The sequence below is a fragment of the Castor canadensis genome, chromosome 4, assembly GCF_047511655.1.
Source record: "Castor canadensis chromosome 4, mCasCan1.hap1v2, whole genome shotgun sequence".
Classification (NCBI taxonomy): domain Eukaryota; kingdom Metazoa; phylum Chordata; class Mammalia; order Rodentia; family Castoridae; genus Castor; species Castor canadensis.
Window position 1 is genome coordinate 96297893 of NC_133389.1, and position 16750 is coordinate 96314642.

General features: G+C 33.7%; 1 protein-coding gene across 6 annotated transcripts in view; it reads right to left on the minus strand.

The window, feature by feature from the left end:
• Window positions 1-16750, minus strand: part of Lrp1b (LDL receptor related protein 1B) — a 1877349-nt gene that overhangs the window by 237521 nt on the left and 1623078 nt on the right. For all 6 annotated transcript variants that reach the window (XR_012447185.1, XM_074070662.1, XM_074070660.1 and 3 more), the window contains 3 exons: window positions 15137-15222; window positions 3859-3981; window positions 1530-1711 (listed from right to left, as the gene is read on the minus strand). Coding sequence is in view for 5 of the 6 variants with exons in the window: in XM_074070662.1 (XP_073926763.1) it covers window positions 1530-1711; window positions 3859-3981; window positions 15137-15222 (391 nt within the window). In the remaining variant the exon portion in view is untranslated. The remainder of the gene's footprint in view (window positions 1-1529; window positions 1712-3858; window positions 3982-15136; window positions 15223-16750) is intronic.

Sequence of the window (16750 nt, forward strand, 5' to 3'; positions counted from 1 at the left end):
AGCTAGATTCGACTGCATTCACTGGGCTAGGATATAGTTTTTGCTTTGTAAACAGGAAATTCCACAAGACCGATATATCAGACAGGTAATGTTTCTTTCATTAGAAAGTGAAGCAATTTCATACCTTTGAAAGGTATGAAATTAGAAGTTAAGCCAGTCATAGTGATTTAAAATATATATATATATACGTGGTTGGACAGTCAAAAATAAAGCTTCAGACAAAATAACAAGAAGATTAAAATTGGATGTAGTTAAATTTAGTTCATCTTGCCATTATTTCCTGCAATATCTCTAGAAACAGACTGTCATTTGACTCTATATTAGTTAAAGCTCTTGAACTTTCTGTTACTATGGTAAAGAAAATAATGAAAAGATAACAAAATTATTACATAATTGAATACCAAAAAGTTAAAATATGCCCATTACCTTGGAAACAGAATGCATTCACAGTGCAAATCTTCTCCTATCAGGTATTGCTTTCACCCAAATTACTGTTTAAAATTACGCTCTAAATTTTATTATAACATGATAACTATGACAATTAAAAACATAAAGAACCAAAAACAGCATTTTACTATATTATAAAGAAGCCAAATGTAATTGTTGCTTACGTCATAATATGTGCATTTGTTTGATAAAACATATTGTGAACTTAATTTAAACAGAAGAACATTAAGAGCACTACAGTTATCCTAATACTTGCTACTTTGAAAATACCCTATTTTAAAACATGAAACTTTCTCTAAATTTGCTACTTATAACAATTGTATTGGGTGCCTGAACTTCTCCAATGATTACTTTGGAGCATGTAATCATTCTAAATTATAGTACAAAAATTGGAAAGTCATGCATTTTTTTACCTACCAACAACATAATTGATAGGGAAAGATAATGGTCATAATCTGTAGAACCATATCCCAGACAGATTTGACACCTTAATGTGTGTTCACCCCTCATCTGAAATCCCCAGCCCACTGTCATTGATCCTTGCAATGATTTTTTTCCCATCCTTACACTGAAACTAAACGAAACATATCTCCACCATGAACCTTTCCCATTATTCCCTCTTTACTTTTCCTCTTGAATGCATCTGATGATGCACCTGGTCCAGGATACTCCTATGGCTCCTGCTACAAACTGGTGCAGTAATTACATTGTTCGTATCTGTGATCCCTATAGACACTGCAAAACATGAATGGATACTGTAATTTTTCTTTGCTTTTTCTCCCAGATATAAAGGCATTAAAATCAGTGAAACCTATGTGTTTTGTTCCTTTCCACAATTGCTACATTAATCAGTTAGAAGGTAATTGTATTTAAAACTTTAAAAGTAGTTGTAAAGTATATTCATTTTAGTTTATTCCTTTCACTGCTATTGTCATATTGCTGTTCATGGTTTCTGAGTCAGAATTTCTACACATTCATGTATGACATCAAATTTTCATGCTAATAACCCACAGAACTAGATTGAACACAATAAATGCAATCCACAATCTTAATCTTTAATATTTTTAACAATAGTTACAAACCCAGCTCGAGGATCTAAAGACAGGTCCCTGGGAAACTTCAGTCTTTTGCTAACGAGTATAGTAGGGTACAAGCCATTGAGTTTAGATACTTCAATTATCCTTTTTTCTGTGTCAGACCAATACAGGTTTTTTCCAATCCAATCGACAGCAAGTGCATTGGGGACAGCTGTGTTATGCACTACCTAACAAAATAAGAATTTAAAAAGTTAACAGTGTAAATGCCTACAATAAGAACTGAGTGATGTTTTCTTGATTAAAGCAACATATAGAATTCTATTTAAATGTTAGAAGTGGAATTTAGATAATAGAGAACAATTGACCAAAATATAGTTATTTGTTTGAGAGAAATTATGTAATACATAATTAGACCTCTATAAATTATATACGGGTTTAAGAAAAAAATAGATCCAACTTAAAATGGTGTTTGATAGATGCACTTTTGTTTATCACATTTTAATTAGGCTTTATCTACTCAACTCTTAAAGTTTGTGACAAAATTCTATCACACACGCATCCAAACACTTATTGCTGTTACTTGTGTGTAACAGGCCCTGGCATGATTTCAGTGGCACTCACTGCTCTCTCAACTTGCTCTCACCTTATTAAAATGACTACAAGAAGAGATGAGGATGTATGCTAAGTATTTTGAAACTACGCAAAGGGAAGTAAAAATATACTTACTCAGATGTTTTGAATCCGAACTTATGACATACCAAATATATTAAAGATATCGGTTCTATGTGTAAAATATGATACATTGACCTTATAAAATAGTCAATCATTCTTGGTTGACAGGTATTTCTGAGTTCTCAGTGCTTTTAGGACTATGTTAAAGAAACAATAGAAACTTGAAGCTGCACAGAAGCTAATAGTTATATAATCAGAGACATGAAAACACTAGTTAAATTTTGGAGTTAACCTTTTCCCCAGTGCACTAAAAATAAAGATGCAAAGAAAAGTAACAATGAGAAAATTTGCAACAATTAATATTGATCTACTGCGTTGACACATTTCATTCTTTTTTTTCAGATTCCAAACAGCTGATCATTCAACTTATTATCAGTGAATTTGTAAGACCATGAGTAGATAGAAGCATTTTTTCTAAATTTATGGTATGGCATGATATATAATAAAAATGGAATGAGAGACGCAAGGCACTAGAGACAATGTGCTTTAAAAGATATCTTCAAAAATATAAAGGTCACTAAAGTTTTGATGGCCTATAATAAAATAAAAGATCAATTTAAATAACATAGCTTTTACACTTTTTATATAAATTCTCAAAAATTTAGTTATAAATAAAATTCACCTGTTTATTAGTTCTGTCTAGCCATTGGATCTACTAAAATTAGCCTGCTATTACTGTGCAATATTTCATTGCACAGTGTTTTATTAGATGTTTGTGCTGAATCAGCTGAATCTATGTCGTATATAAATGCAATTTAAGACTTTATTATTATTTTGAAAATTTTTGCTTCCACCAAAAATTTCTGCGATATTACAAATGACAACAAAAAGTTAAAAATAATTAATCAGTTTCACCTACTTGAATTTAATTCTTTTTTTTCTTTTTTGGCAGTACTGGGGCTTGAACTCTGGATCTCACATTTTGTAGGCAGGTACTCCACTATTAAAGCCACTTCACAAGCCCTCGTCTACATAAATTTGAAGCTTCTTTATGATATATTATATTGCATTTATGCAGTACAAACATTTCTTATTTTAAAGCTCAGGATAACATAAAAGTACCTCATTTCTAAATGTAGTTAATTGTGAAATTGTCTAATCAGAATCTTCATGATTTTATACAAGCACATTCAATTATTACCAGCTGGAGTAACTTAACTTTAACAGTGCTATAATTTCAATTTACACTAACATTTAATTTCTTTTTGAAAAAGAGAAATGTTTATTTAATCACCATCCTTTTCTACATCCTCCCACCCAACTCTAACAAACCATTCTTTTCAATTGCAAATTCTCAGACTCAACTTTCCATTTTATTTAAATCAACACAATTGAATCTCAGTCACTAATACTTTAAGCTGAAGGCATCCATCACATTTTCTAGAGTTATAATTAAGGTTCTAAGTTGTATTAACTCAATTTGATATTTTATCTTACTGAAAATAATAATATTGTAATAAATAATAAGGATAAAAACGATTTCATATTAAAGTCCTTATGAACTTACTTAGAGCTAATCTGAAATTCAAACCAAGCTAATGAATCCTATAAGCAATGCCATTCTCATCAAATAACATTTTCTACTCCATTCAATCATAGTAATAAAGTATTCAATAATCACTTCACTGTAACAGCTGGTTACCTTAATGTCACTTCCATTTAAACACATTCTATTTATGAGACTTCCATTGGGTCTGCTAGAATCAATCCAATAGATGAATTCTTCTCTGTAATCAAAGTCGATAGCAATGACATTGTTTAAACCCTAAAAATAAAAAGAATATGATTTCTTTAACAGTTTGAAAAAAAACTAAGAGCAAAAGCTCCTTTAAAAGAAAAGTTATCACCTTAGTTTAATTAAATAGGAGTTTATAACCTGCTCTATGGAGGAACAAGAAAAGAGCACTCATCTAAATGAGAAAGGTGGAAGACTCCTGATGAATTCAGATGAGCCCTGGATAGGTATCTTGTAAGTCAGAAAGAAAGCTCTGAAATTTTACTTTCCCCCAAATCTCTTGTCCCAATTATATGAATTTTTCCTCTCCTCATACTTGAAATATTCTCTGAACCAATGCAGTGTCATATTAAAATTTAGAAGTTAGAACATTGAGTATTTGACCAAGGAGGGACATCTTTTTGCTCCACATGGTGGAAATGTGAGGAATGCCACCCTTCAGACATATGCATTTTGTATGCATTTTGTAACAAATCATGAAATTTAGCTGCTGGGTTTCTGAATTTTACACCTTCTTGGTTTAGCTTATCTGCTATTTTATTTGAAGATTGTAAGATTGTATTTCCTGTATCTGGAAATCTCCTTAGCTATGAAATGTTCTGCACAACAAAAGAAATGGTCTCTAAACTGAAGAGACCAACCACAGAGTGGGAGAAAATATTTGCCAGCTATACATTAGACAAGGGACTGATAACCAGAATATACAGGGAACTTAAAAAACTAAATTCTACCAAAACTAATGAACCAATAAAGAAATGGGCAACTAAACTAAAAATCAAATCACCTAAAAAACTAGATAGCATTTTTTGCCCTCAACGCAGAGAAACTAAGGCAGATACTTTAAAGCAACTGAGGCCAATAAGAAAAGGGGACCAGGAACTAGAGAAAAGTTTAGTTCTACAAGAATTAACTTAGAAGGTAACACACATGTATAGGAAGTCAATGTGCATCAACTCTCTGTATAGCTATCCTTATCTCAACTAGCAAAAACCTTTGGTCCATCCTATTATTGCTTATACTCTCTCTTCAACAAAATTAGAGATAAGGGCAAATTAGTTTCTGCCGGGTAGCGAGGGGTAAGGGGGGGTAACGGAGGGGAGGGAGTGGGAGGGCACAGGAGGAGGTGGGGGGAAGGGGGGAGAAATGACCCAAGCATTGTATGCATATACGAATTAAAAACAAAAAAAGAGAGGCTAAGGTAGTAGGGTCATGAGTTTGAGGTCAACCTAGAATACATAGTAAATAAATAAACAAATAAATCAGCGTTTTAATCTGAAGATATTCTACAGAATAACAATTTTGATAACCACTAGCTCTGGTCAATAAAGAATATAACTAAACTCAAAAAATAAAAACTAAAAAGAACTTTCTCAAAAGAAGAAATTCAAATAGCCAAAAAACACATGAAAAAATGCTCACCATCTCTAGTCATGAAGGATATGCAAATCAAAACCACACTAAGATTCCACCTCACCCCTGTTAGAATAGCCATCATCAAAAACACTACCAACATGTGTTGTTGATGATGTGGGGAAAAAGGATCCCTCATACACTGCTAGTGGGAATGCAAGCTAGTACAACCACTCTGGAAAAAAATTTGGAGGCTTCTTTTTTTTTTTTTTTTAATGTGATTCCAACATTTTTTTTTCATTTTTCTTTTATTATTCATATGTGCATACAAGGCTTGGTTCACTTCTCCCCCCTGCCCCCACCCCCTCCCTTACCACCCACTCCGCCCCCTCCCTCTTCCCCCCCAATATCCAGCAGAAACTATTTTGCCCTTATTTCTAATTTTGTTGTAGAGAGAGTATAAGCAATAATAGGAAGGAACAAGGGGTTTTGCTGGTTGAGATAAGGATAGCTATACAGGGAGTTGACTCACATTGATTTCCTGTGCATGGGTGTTACCTTCTAGGTTAATTCTTTTTGATCTAACCTTTTCTCTAGTACCTGTTCCCCTTTTCCTATTGGCCTCAGTTGCTTTAAGGTATCTGATTTAGTTTCTCTGAATTAAGGGCAACAAATGCTAGCTAGTTTTTTAGGTGTCTTACCTATCCTCACCCCTTCCTTGTGTGCTCTCGCTTTCATCATGTGCTCATAGTCCAATCCCCTTGTTGTGTTTGCCCTTGATCTAATGTCCACATATGAGGGAGAACATACGATTTTTGGTCTTTTGGGCCAGGCTAACCTCACTCAGAATGATGTTCTCCAATTCCATCCATTTACCAGCGAATGATAACATTTCGTTCTCCTTCATGGCTGCATAAAATTCCATTGTGTATAGATACCACATTTTCTTAATCCATTCGTCAGTGGTGGGGCATCTTAGCTGTTTCCATAACTTGGCTATTGTGAATAGTGCCGCAATAAACATGGATGTGCAGGTGCCTCTGGAGTAACAGTCTTTTGGGTATATCCCCAAGAGTGGTATTGCTGGATCAAATGGTAGATCGATGTCCAGCTTTTTAAGTTGGAGGCTTCTTAAAAATATAAACATAGACCCACCATATGATCCAGCAATCCCACTGTTGCCCCCACTCCAGGGGAACTAATACAGAAACCTTAAAGCAACAGAGGTTAACATGAGAAAGGGATCAGGAACCAGTGTAAAGATTACTTAGAGATGAATCAACACGGCTTGTAACACATTTATACATGAAAGCAATGCTAGGAATCTTTTTGTATAGCTATCCTTAACTCAATTAGCAAAAACACTTTGTCTTCCTTATCATGTTTATGTCTTTTCTTCAACAAAATTAGAGATAAGGGCAGAACAGATTCCAACTGGCAGTGAGAGGGGGAGCAGGGGGAGGGTGGGGGAGGGGGGAAAGGGGGAGAAATGACCCAAATAATGTATGCACATGTGAATAAATGAATAATAATAATAATAATTTATTAGAAGTTGGGACTGAGAGAGGAGGAGAAGAAGGAATGAAAGATAGTGAATAGTAATGAAAGTTTAGTTCCTGTGTAGGAACAAAACACACTGAAAACTGTCAAATAACACAGGATGGGAGAAAAGGGTGAGGAAGTACAATGGAGGAAGTACTGACTTAAGTACAGTGCATGTACAGATACAATACCAAGACCAAAATCTATCTGAACAAGGAACAGACGCCTAAACAATGAAGGACAAGAATAAAAACAGGTAGAGCTAAAGCGAGGTTCCCAACAGGAGTGTGAGGGTATAAAAAGAAAATAAAGTCTGGTCCTGGTGGCTCACACTTATATAATCCTAGCTACTCATGAGGTAGAGATCAGGAAGATCATGGTTCAAAGCTAGCCAGGGTAAATAGTTCACAAGACTGTATCTTGAGTAAAACCAGCAAAACAAAGCCTGGTGGAGTAGCTTAAGATGTAGGCCCTGAGTTCAAATCCCAGGGCTGCAAAAAAAATAAAGAAAGAAAGAAGATGAATATGGTTAGTGTACTTTCAAGAATAAATACAGCATATGTATACATACATGGAAATATCACAAGGAAACTCCCTATGTAGCTACCTCTATCTCAAGCTAAAATGTCATGTTTTTCTTTTTATCTTTTCTCTTTTTCCTCCTACAAAATTGGAGAACAGGAGGGCAGAATAATTCCTGCCCAGGGGGGGAGGGCCAGTATGAGTGAGAGGGGTTGGAGAAAGGGGTAAGAGGGTGAATACACTGCAGTAAAATGTGTACAAATGTAAAAAAGAGAATGAATATAGAATAATTAAACCTACTGATATTACCATAAGAAGGGAACTAACACAAGTAAGAGAAAAATGGATGGAATGAACCAATTTGGCATATAATATACATATACATGGAAATGTCATAATGATACTACCTGTGTAACTATCTTAAACAAAAATGTCTTTGTTTTTTCAAAAATGAAGGACAGGAAGGTAAAACAGGTCCTGTCTCGGTGTTGGTACAGGTGGGAGGTATGAAGAATGTAAGGAAAGGATGAAGATGGGTGAATATGGTAGACATATTACATACTTACATATGAAAATGGAAAAATAAGATCTGTTGAAATTATCTAAGAAGGGGGAGAGAATAAATAAGAATGATGGAGGGAGTGAATTTGAGTAAGATATAGAGTAGGCAATTTTGTAAATATAATGATATACCCCAAGCACAATAATATGATAATAAAACTAAAATAAAATTTTAAAAGTTAGTTTAATTCTGATTTATTGTTAGAGCTTATATATTTACAACATACTTAAACTCAAGAAAACAGGTAAGAATTTCAATTAGTTAATTTTAATGCCAGAGCAGTTTGTTAATAAAAAAAAAGTCTAATTAATTAGAAAGTAATTAGTAGTATACACACTTGGCAAAGTTCCAAGAGATCTTTGTCATGTTTTTACATCTATGTACAGCCTGTTTACATTAATATTTACCTTAAGATTGGTAAGACTCAAACGATAAAAGAATCATAGTCTTATGAGTAAGGATTATCGCCTTCAGAGAAAGGAGGTATTTGCTGTGCTTTGGAATAGGGACAAAATATAGGAAGGATGGAAATTCCCATGTCTGAGTTCAGTCCCCATGTTTATTATCAAAATTCAGAATTTGAAAATAATGCTGCCTTAGATTTATATGCCCCTGTATAAAATTTGGTCCAGGACTAAATGATTACTGCTCATATTTGATTTCCTTCCAAGGATCTCCAAGACTAAAGGTCTCTGGTATGTAAAAATTAGTCAAGGAAAGTGGTGGGAACTATTCATTTTTCATTTTTTCTTTCTTATTCTATCATGATGTAATAATGGTGTTAAAGTCACAAGTTCAAATCTTATGCATAATTTTATATGACTTAACATCAGTGATCTTTTTAATGCATCTCCAGATTATAAAGATATCCTGAAATAGCCCAACACTCAAAATTGCATGCTATTGGTCATAAACAAGACATAAAAGGTAGTAAACATGATTCAGTGCAAATCCCTCAGTAAGCTCACAAATATAAATTCAAATACACTTCTTACTGACAACATTAGTAATGAAGAATAGTGATTATAAATGCTAAAAAGTCAACTAGCTTTCCGTAACAGGTTTAAAATATGCATCAAGTATGTATATACATGCTAAAAACTGGAAAATGCCTTAATTAAATGCACTTAATTAATAAAAAAAAATTAGTCCAAAAATATAAATCAATATTCCAGAAAGGCTCTGTGGAAGGCTTATTAAATTCATTTTGATAGCAGTCTGCAACATTCTTTCTATTCGAATGTTTTTCTCTCCAGAGAAATAGTGTAAATGGGTTAGAATTCTGTGATGACATGACAGGTCAAATGGGTAAATTACAGAGATTTTTAAGGAAAACAAAGAGATAACGAGAAACTTGTGCCTAACTTCAGCAAAGATTTGCCCTCAATTTCCAGCCAAGGCAGAATTATCTTATTCCTGTCTTAATAATCAGTTTATATATGAAAACTCAAATCCAAATTTGCAAGTCAAGTAGAATAAAGCTGTAAATGCATAGTGAAGTTCTGTATTCTGATATGTCTATGCAGCCACGGTGGTCATTTTACCACCCTTAAACCTTTACCCTTAAACCCCACAGAACACAGTGCAGTGTTCTGTATATAGAATCATATGCAAGGAGCATTAAAACAGCCAGTGGTATGGTCAAAATAATGTCTGAAAACCAGAGTCATCCCAGGGTTTCAGAGCTGAAAATTGGCTTCATCAAAACCCTATTTACTTCTTTCATTTCTGTAGCTGAAGATTTGCACCCTTTGATTCTGGATGATTAATTTAGGAAATTACATTTTGTTTCTCTACACAATTTTACTGGGATAAAAGCACTGTAAGAATTGAACTGGATTACATATTGGAAGTACTTGATTAATTTTCATTCCTCAAGTCCATGTTATTAAAGTGTATTTTCTAAATGTGGCAAATGAATTTGAGCTGTAGCTGGTCTAGCAACACAACTATGTTTTAGAACATATATGCAAGGAAAATTTTACCAGTCATTTTAATTTTAAGCAATAAAACTTCATGAGATTATTACAGACTACCACAAAAAAAGTAAAATTCAAAATATTAAAAAAACTATTCTGCATAAAAATAGTTCAAAATTCCTAAGGCAGGGATGTTGTTTTTCATTCATTTGGACAAAGAGAAATGTAGAAAAGTAATTAATTCTATTTTCAACTTCATTTTGTATATGTATGCACAATCTCTAAAGGGAGAAAAAGACCTTACTGATTAGAATTGTTTGAAAAATTTTATGATGCCATGATTTGAAATTGTGGTTAAATATGTGTTCCTTGACAGAACCCATGGGCATAACTGAATGTAAGGCTTGTCTTTAGTTTTTTGAGGGGCCTATATTTCCTTACTTGGTAGTCACCATTATTAAATGTTGGCAAAGGAAAAGATGTCCAGATTCTGCCTGAAATCCTCATCTTCCTCATTCCCTCTTCATTTCTATAAACTGTGAACTAAGAAAAGGATCTGAAACTCATCCCCCCCATAGGTACTATTGATTGGCAATAGTCTGAAATGATGCTGCCAACAGGAGAAAAAGTTTATATGAAAATATGCATTGAAGTGGTTCCATTTTCGAAGTAGACTTAAATGATGCATAGAGAAAAATCATTTTGCTGTATTAACATATTAGCTATGAAAGACAACCAAAAGGATACGAGTAGAAATGTCATGAGATACAGAATTGGAAAATGAAGGAAGGAGCTCTCACCAAAACGCTGTTATAGTTGTTTTATGAATACAATAAATGTTGTTACTGCCTACAATATCTAAACTTGTGATTCAGGTAAGTTTAGAACAGGATATCTTTACTTTCTCCCTTCCAACTGAGATAGCACAGTATAAAGATAGGAATGCTTAAAAAACTAGTAAAGAGAAGATCTCTTTTCTACTAACCAAACCAGGAGACCAATGGTTGGCATACTTAGGTATAAAGAAGCTTAATAGGGTAGAGACATATGACAGAAAGAGAATTTACAATATTTCATAATTTTAATTAAATTTTTTCTGATACAAGAATTAGCTTAAGTTATATAATGTAGGAAATAATTTGGGATGCATTTTTCCATTTTGAAGCACTATACATAGCCAAAATTTTTCTCTAAGGATTGTTCTTCCAGTATTTATCTCTTGAAGAGACAGTTATCTAATTCTTAGATAGGTTTCTGTTTAATTTCAATAATAGCCAAAATATTTTCAATTTTATATAATCTCCTATGTATACATAGTTAAAGAGAAAAACAATGTGACCCTGTAGACATTGGTGTCACACTCCAAATTTAGAGCCAAAGTCTAAATCTCATAGATATACAGGAATCAGGCATATATTCATGTGACAAGCACATGGAAAATTTGATGACTGGAGAAAATAGGCTCTCTGTCAATGTGGTAGCTACTACACAGCTTCATTGTGACCATTCAAGCATGGTCAGCATTGTACACTTTCCTACTTTTTCATGAGTATGGAGTAATAGAGATTTTCACATAAAATTTTCATTTTCAATTTGTGATTCAGAGGAGGTCTCTTTTTGGATGAGTCAATATCGCATTGGCTAATGGTATTTGTACTTCAAGACTAAATCCCCCAAAATATGAATGACTCCCAATTACAGCAGAGAATCCATCACTTAGGTGCAAAATAATTTTAGTGAAGTATATTTGTCCCTTTGTTTCCATGTGTTTCACATGAAGATTCTAACAATCACAATACAGAATATTGGTGATAAAAGCACATCTTGACTGAAGATGTAAAGACTTTTTTATTGTCATTATTCCATAAACAGTGCGATATGACTACTATTTACAAAACATTTAAATTGTATTGGGGATTATGAGAAATTTAGACATGATTTAAAGTATATGGGAGGATGGATCAAAGTTATATGTAGATATTATGCTATTTAATATAGAGGACATAAAAATCCATGTATTTTATTTTGCATTGATGGGAAATCCTGGGACCAATTTCCATCTCAGACACCTCTTGTGATTCTAAGTTATTTTTATATTAACAAAAAATTACCACCATAATGAATATTCTTCATTTTTACCTAATACTATCACAAATGCATCACAAAATAAGAAATATTCTTAAATTTGATACATTGATACACTTTGGGGCAAAGAATAATTGTTAATTGAACACAAACAAGCTAAACATTTCTGTGGAAAGATGTTTCTCTTGACAACTAAAAGTCTGCTATATCTGACGACATGATCCTGTACCTTAAAGACCCAAAAAACTCTACTCAGAAGCTTCTAGACATTATCAATAGCTATAGCAAGGTAGCAGGATATAAAATCAATATAGAAAAATCATTAGCATTTCTATACACTAACAATGAGCAAACGGAAAAAGAATGTATGAAAACAATTCCATTTACAATAGCCTCAAACAAAATCAAATACCTAGGTGTAAACCTAACAAAAGATGTGAAAGACCTCTACAAGGAAAACTATACACTTCTGAAGAAAGAGATTGAGGAAGACTATAGAAAGTGGAGAGATCTCCCATGCTCATGGATTGGTAGAATCAACATAGTAAAAATGTCAATACTCCCCAAAGTAATCTACATGTTTAATGCAATTCCCATCAAAATTCCAATGACATTCATTAAAGAGATTGAAAAATCTACTGTTAAATTTATATGGAAACACAAGAGGCCACGAATAGCCAAGGCAATACTCAGTCAAAAGAACAATGCAGGAGGTATCACAATACCTGACTTCAAACTATATTACAAAGCAGTAACAATAAAAACAGCATGGTACTGGCACAAAAACAGACATGAAGACCAGTGGAACAGAATAGAGGATCCAGATATGAAGCCACACAACTATAAGCAACTTATCTTTGACAAAGGAGCTAAAAATATACGATGGAGAAATAGCAGCCTCTTCAACAAAAACTGCTGGGAAAACTGGTTAGCAGTCTGCAAAAAACTGAAATTAGATCCATGTATATCACCCTATACCAAGATTAACTCAAAATGGATCAAGGATCTTAATATCAGACCCCAAACTCTTAAGTTGATACAAGAAAGAGTAGGAAATACTGTGGAGTTAGTAGGTATACGTAAGAACTTTCTCAATGAAACCCCAGCAGCACAGCAACTAAGAGATAGCATAGATAAATGGGACCTCATAAAACTAAAAAGCTTCTGTTCATCAAAAGAAATGGTCTCTAAACTGAAGAGAACACCCACAGAGTGGGAGAAAATATTTGCCAATTATACATCAGACAAAGGACTGATAACCAGAATATACAGGGAACTTAACAAACTAAATTCTCCCAAAACTAATGAACCAATAAAGAAATGGGCATGTGAACTAAATAGAACTTTCTCAAAAGAAGAAATTCAAATGGCCAGAAAACACATGAAAAAATGCTCACCATCTCTAGCAATAAAGGAAATGCAAATTAAAACCACACTAAGATTCCACCTCACCCCTGTTAGAATAGCCATCATCAGCAACACCACCAACAACAGGTGTTGGCGAGGATGCGGGGAAAAAGGAACCCTCTTACACTGTTGGTGGGAATGTAGACTAGTACAACCACTCTGGAAAAAAATTTGGAGGCTACTTAAAAAGCTGGACATCGATCTACCATTTGATCCAGCAATACCACTCTTGGGGATATACCCAAAAGACTGTTACTCCAGAGGCACCTGCACATCCATGTTTATTGCGGCACTATTCACAATAGCCAAGTTATGGAAACAGCCAAGATGCCCCAGCACTGACAAATGGATTAAGAAAATGTGGTATCTATACACAATGGAATTTTATGCAGCCATGAAGAAGAACGAAATGTTATCATTCGCTGGTAAATGGATGGAATTGGAGAACATCATTCTGAGTGAGGTTAGCCTGGCCCAAAAGACCAAAAACCGTATGTTCTCCCTCATATGTGGACATTAGATCAAGGGCAAACACAACAAGGGGATTGGACTATAAGCACATGATAAAAGAGAGAGCACACAAGGGAGGGGTGAGGATAGGTAAGACACCTAAAAAACTAGCTAGCATTTGTTGCCCTTAATGCAGAGAAACTAAAGCAGATACCTTAAAGCAACTGAGGCCAATAGGAAAAGGGGACCAGGAACTAGAGAAAAGGTGAGATCAAAAAAAATTAACCTAGAAGGCAACACCCACACACAGGAAATCAATGTGAGTCAATGCCCTGTATAGCTATCCTTATCTCAACCAGCAAAACCCCTTGTTCCTTCCTATTATTGCTTATACTCTCTCTACAACAAAATTAGAGATAAGGGCAAAATAGTTTCTGCTGGGTATTGAGGGGGGGAGCGGGAGGGAGTGGAGTGGGTGGTAAGGGAGGGGGTGGGGGCAGGTGGGAGAAATGAACCAAGCCTTGTATGCACATATGAATAACAAAAGAAAAATGAAAAAAAAAATAAAAAAAATAAAAGTCTGCTATATCTAACTGCATGTGATTTGTGTGGCCCTCTAGTTTTAATTATTTGATTATTTACTTTTTTCACTGTATGTGTGGAGGAAAAACAAAAATTGAAATGAGCAATTCCCAGTTGTCTATCTTAACATAAAATAGAAGTCATAACTTTTCATCTCAAACAATGCATAAAAATAGATGCAAAGGAAAGGACTCAAACACTAAAACAAATCGGCCTACATTTCTGTTTACATGGCTGGTGCTGAGAGATGAGAGGATCAGACTGAAAGTAATGCCACTTCGCAGCCTTCTAAGCAGAACTAGGCTACAATCACACTTTTGTTTCTTGATAAGTCCAAATTTTAAAGTCCAGGTAACACCAATCCTATTTTACTTCCTGGGATTATGAACAAGATCTTGAAGATGTGGAAAAGGTTACTTTTAAATACCAAGAGGGTAAAAACAAGTTGGGAACTCCACAAAATATCTTAAAAGAAAATTTTGTGATTTCTGTAATCTAGTTATCCTTGAAATAAGTTTTCTCAGTATTAATTATGCTATATCATGCTTACCTTCTGAATGTAATATGACACACCAAGTTGAGGACATAACCAGATAGTCATAAACAAAGCAATGCTTATGGTAATCATATATACCTATGTGCTTGTATATGCATCCATAAATATATGCTTCTTAAATTAAAATCATTAGGCACTGTATTTCTACAGCTCTAAGAGGTGCCTGGAGGACCCATTTAAAAATTATGGATCAGCCTGGGAATGTCATACCTGTTTTAAAAGTGTGTAGTTGGAGCCATCAGTGCTAATTTTTCTTATCTCATGATGATCAGCAAGAATGAGAAAAGCTTCTTCATCTAAACCCCAAAGTAAAGAACATATTAGACTTTTAATGTTTATGATTTCCTACTTTAGTTTTAGTTTAGTTTAGCAGCAATGTAAATTCTTATGCAGCACTGCTGTGGTAGATTAATGATAAAAAGTTATATTGAGGAATTGTCAGTAGTAAAATGAAAAGGCAGCAGACAAGAAATGTAGAAAACCTAGGTATATCTCGTTTTAACTCTAAATTCTCTTAGACATTAAGATGATTTACTTAGTGTTACAATCCAATTTTCAGTAAATTTCAGGAAAGGATATCCTACACATATCTTAAAAAGGTATAGTAATGTTAAAACACGGATATAATCAGAAAAATCTTTTGTGCTCTTCAACCTTCTGTCACTCAGAATGACTGCGGTGAGGACTGATGGGATCGTGGCCCATTCATACTCTCTTGTGTGTCTGGGAGATTCTCTTAAGAAATTTCTCAACTCTAGGTTCTAACTTTTGTTAATTTTACCTTTTCCCTTAAATCTTTTTTAACCCTTTACTAGTCATTAATTACTTCTCATGAACTTGTCCAAAGTGTCTTACTATCACATTTTTTTTGAATCTTGGAACTAACATGACAAAATATGTTCATGCTCAATATATAGGAAAGATCTTGAAAACTTGAACTTGGTATTCCCTTCAGCATTTATTTGGAAGTGAATGAATTCTTAGTGAAAAGAGCTTCAAAAGTTTTGCACAGTATACTTATTTGAACACATGTTTGAATAAAGTCAGTTTAATCACATCCTGTGTTATCATGATCCATGTCAATTTAGTGAAAAATTTGTTCAAAATATATTTGTTTATAAAACACACATGCAACCATATTTGGCAAATAAGTAATTTTAAATGTTCATAGAAATTAGAAAAAGCATAAAATAATCACTTTATATAATATTTTTTGGATTTTTTTGTAAATCATTCATTGCTGTACTTATCCTGTTTAATTTGTGTTTGAAATTACTGAATTCCTCTCCTTTCCTTTTATTTCCACAGTTAATACATAGTAATATTATATATTATGTATCAGCATACACTATCTTACTCATGTTGCACACCCCTTCCTATCACCTGAAATAACACCTTCAATACTTCCAATCTTCTGGTGGATGCCACGTTGAGATTCATAACACAGCACAAGAATTGACTGTAAAGTTAGCTGAAAGTGCCTTGCATTCTTGTCAATATAGTTTTAATTTTCTAAATACAAAATTAATCTCTCATGATCCAACTCAATACTTAGGCAGTTCTATTCTTACAACTTGACTAATTTAATTTTTAAAATGTGGCTTCTCTTTAGCAATTTATGCTTCAGGAACACATTTTGTGTGTTCAAAATTATTATCACTTTTGAATGATGATTGCTAATGTGATTACTATGACATAGATACACAATATGAGAAGGCCTAAATTGCAGTCATTATCATTCATCTTCTCAACACTATCCTTTATAAAAAGAGCAAAGTAATGGAAAAGTTAACTGTTTTTGAAATTTGGTCTCTTTTTCTTGTT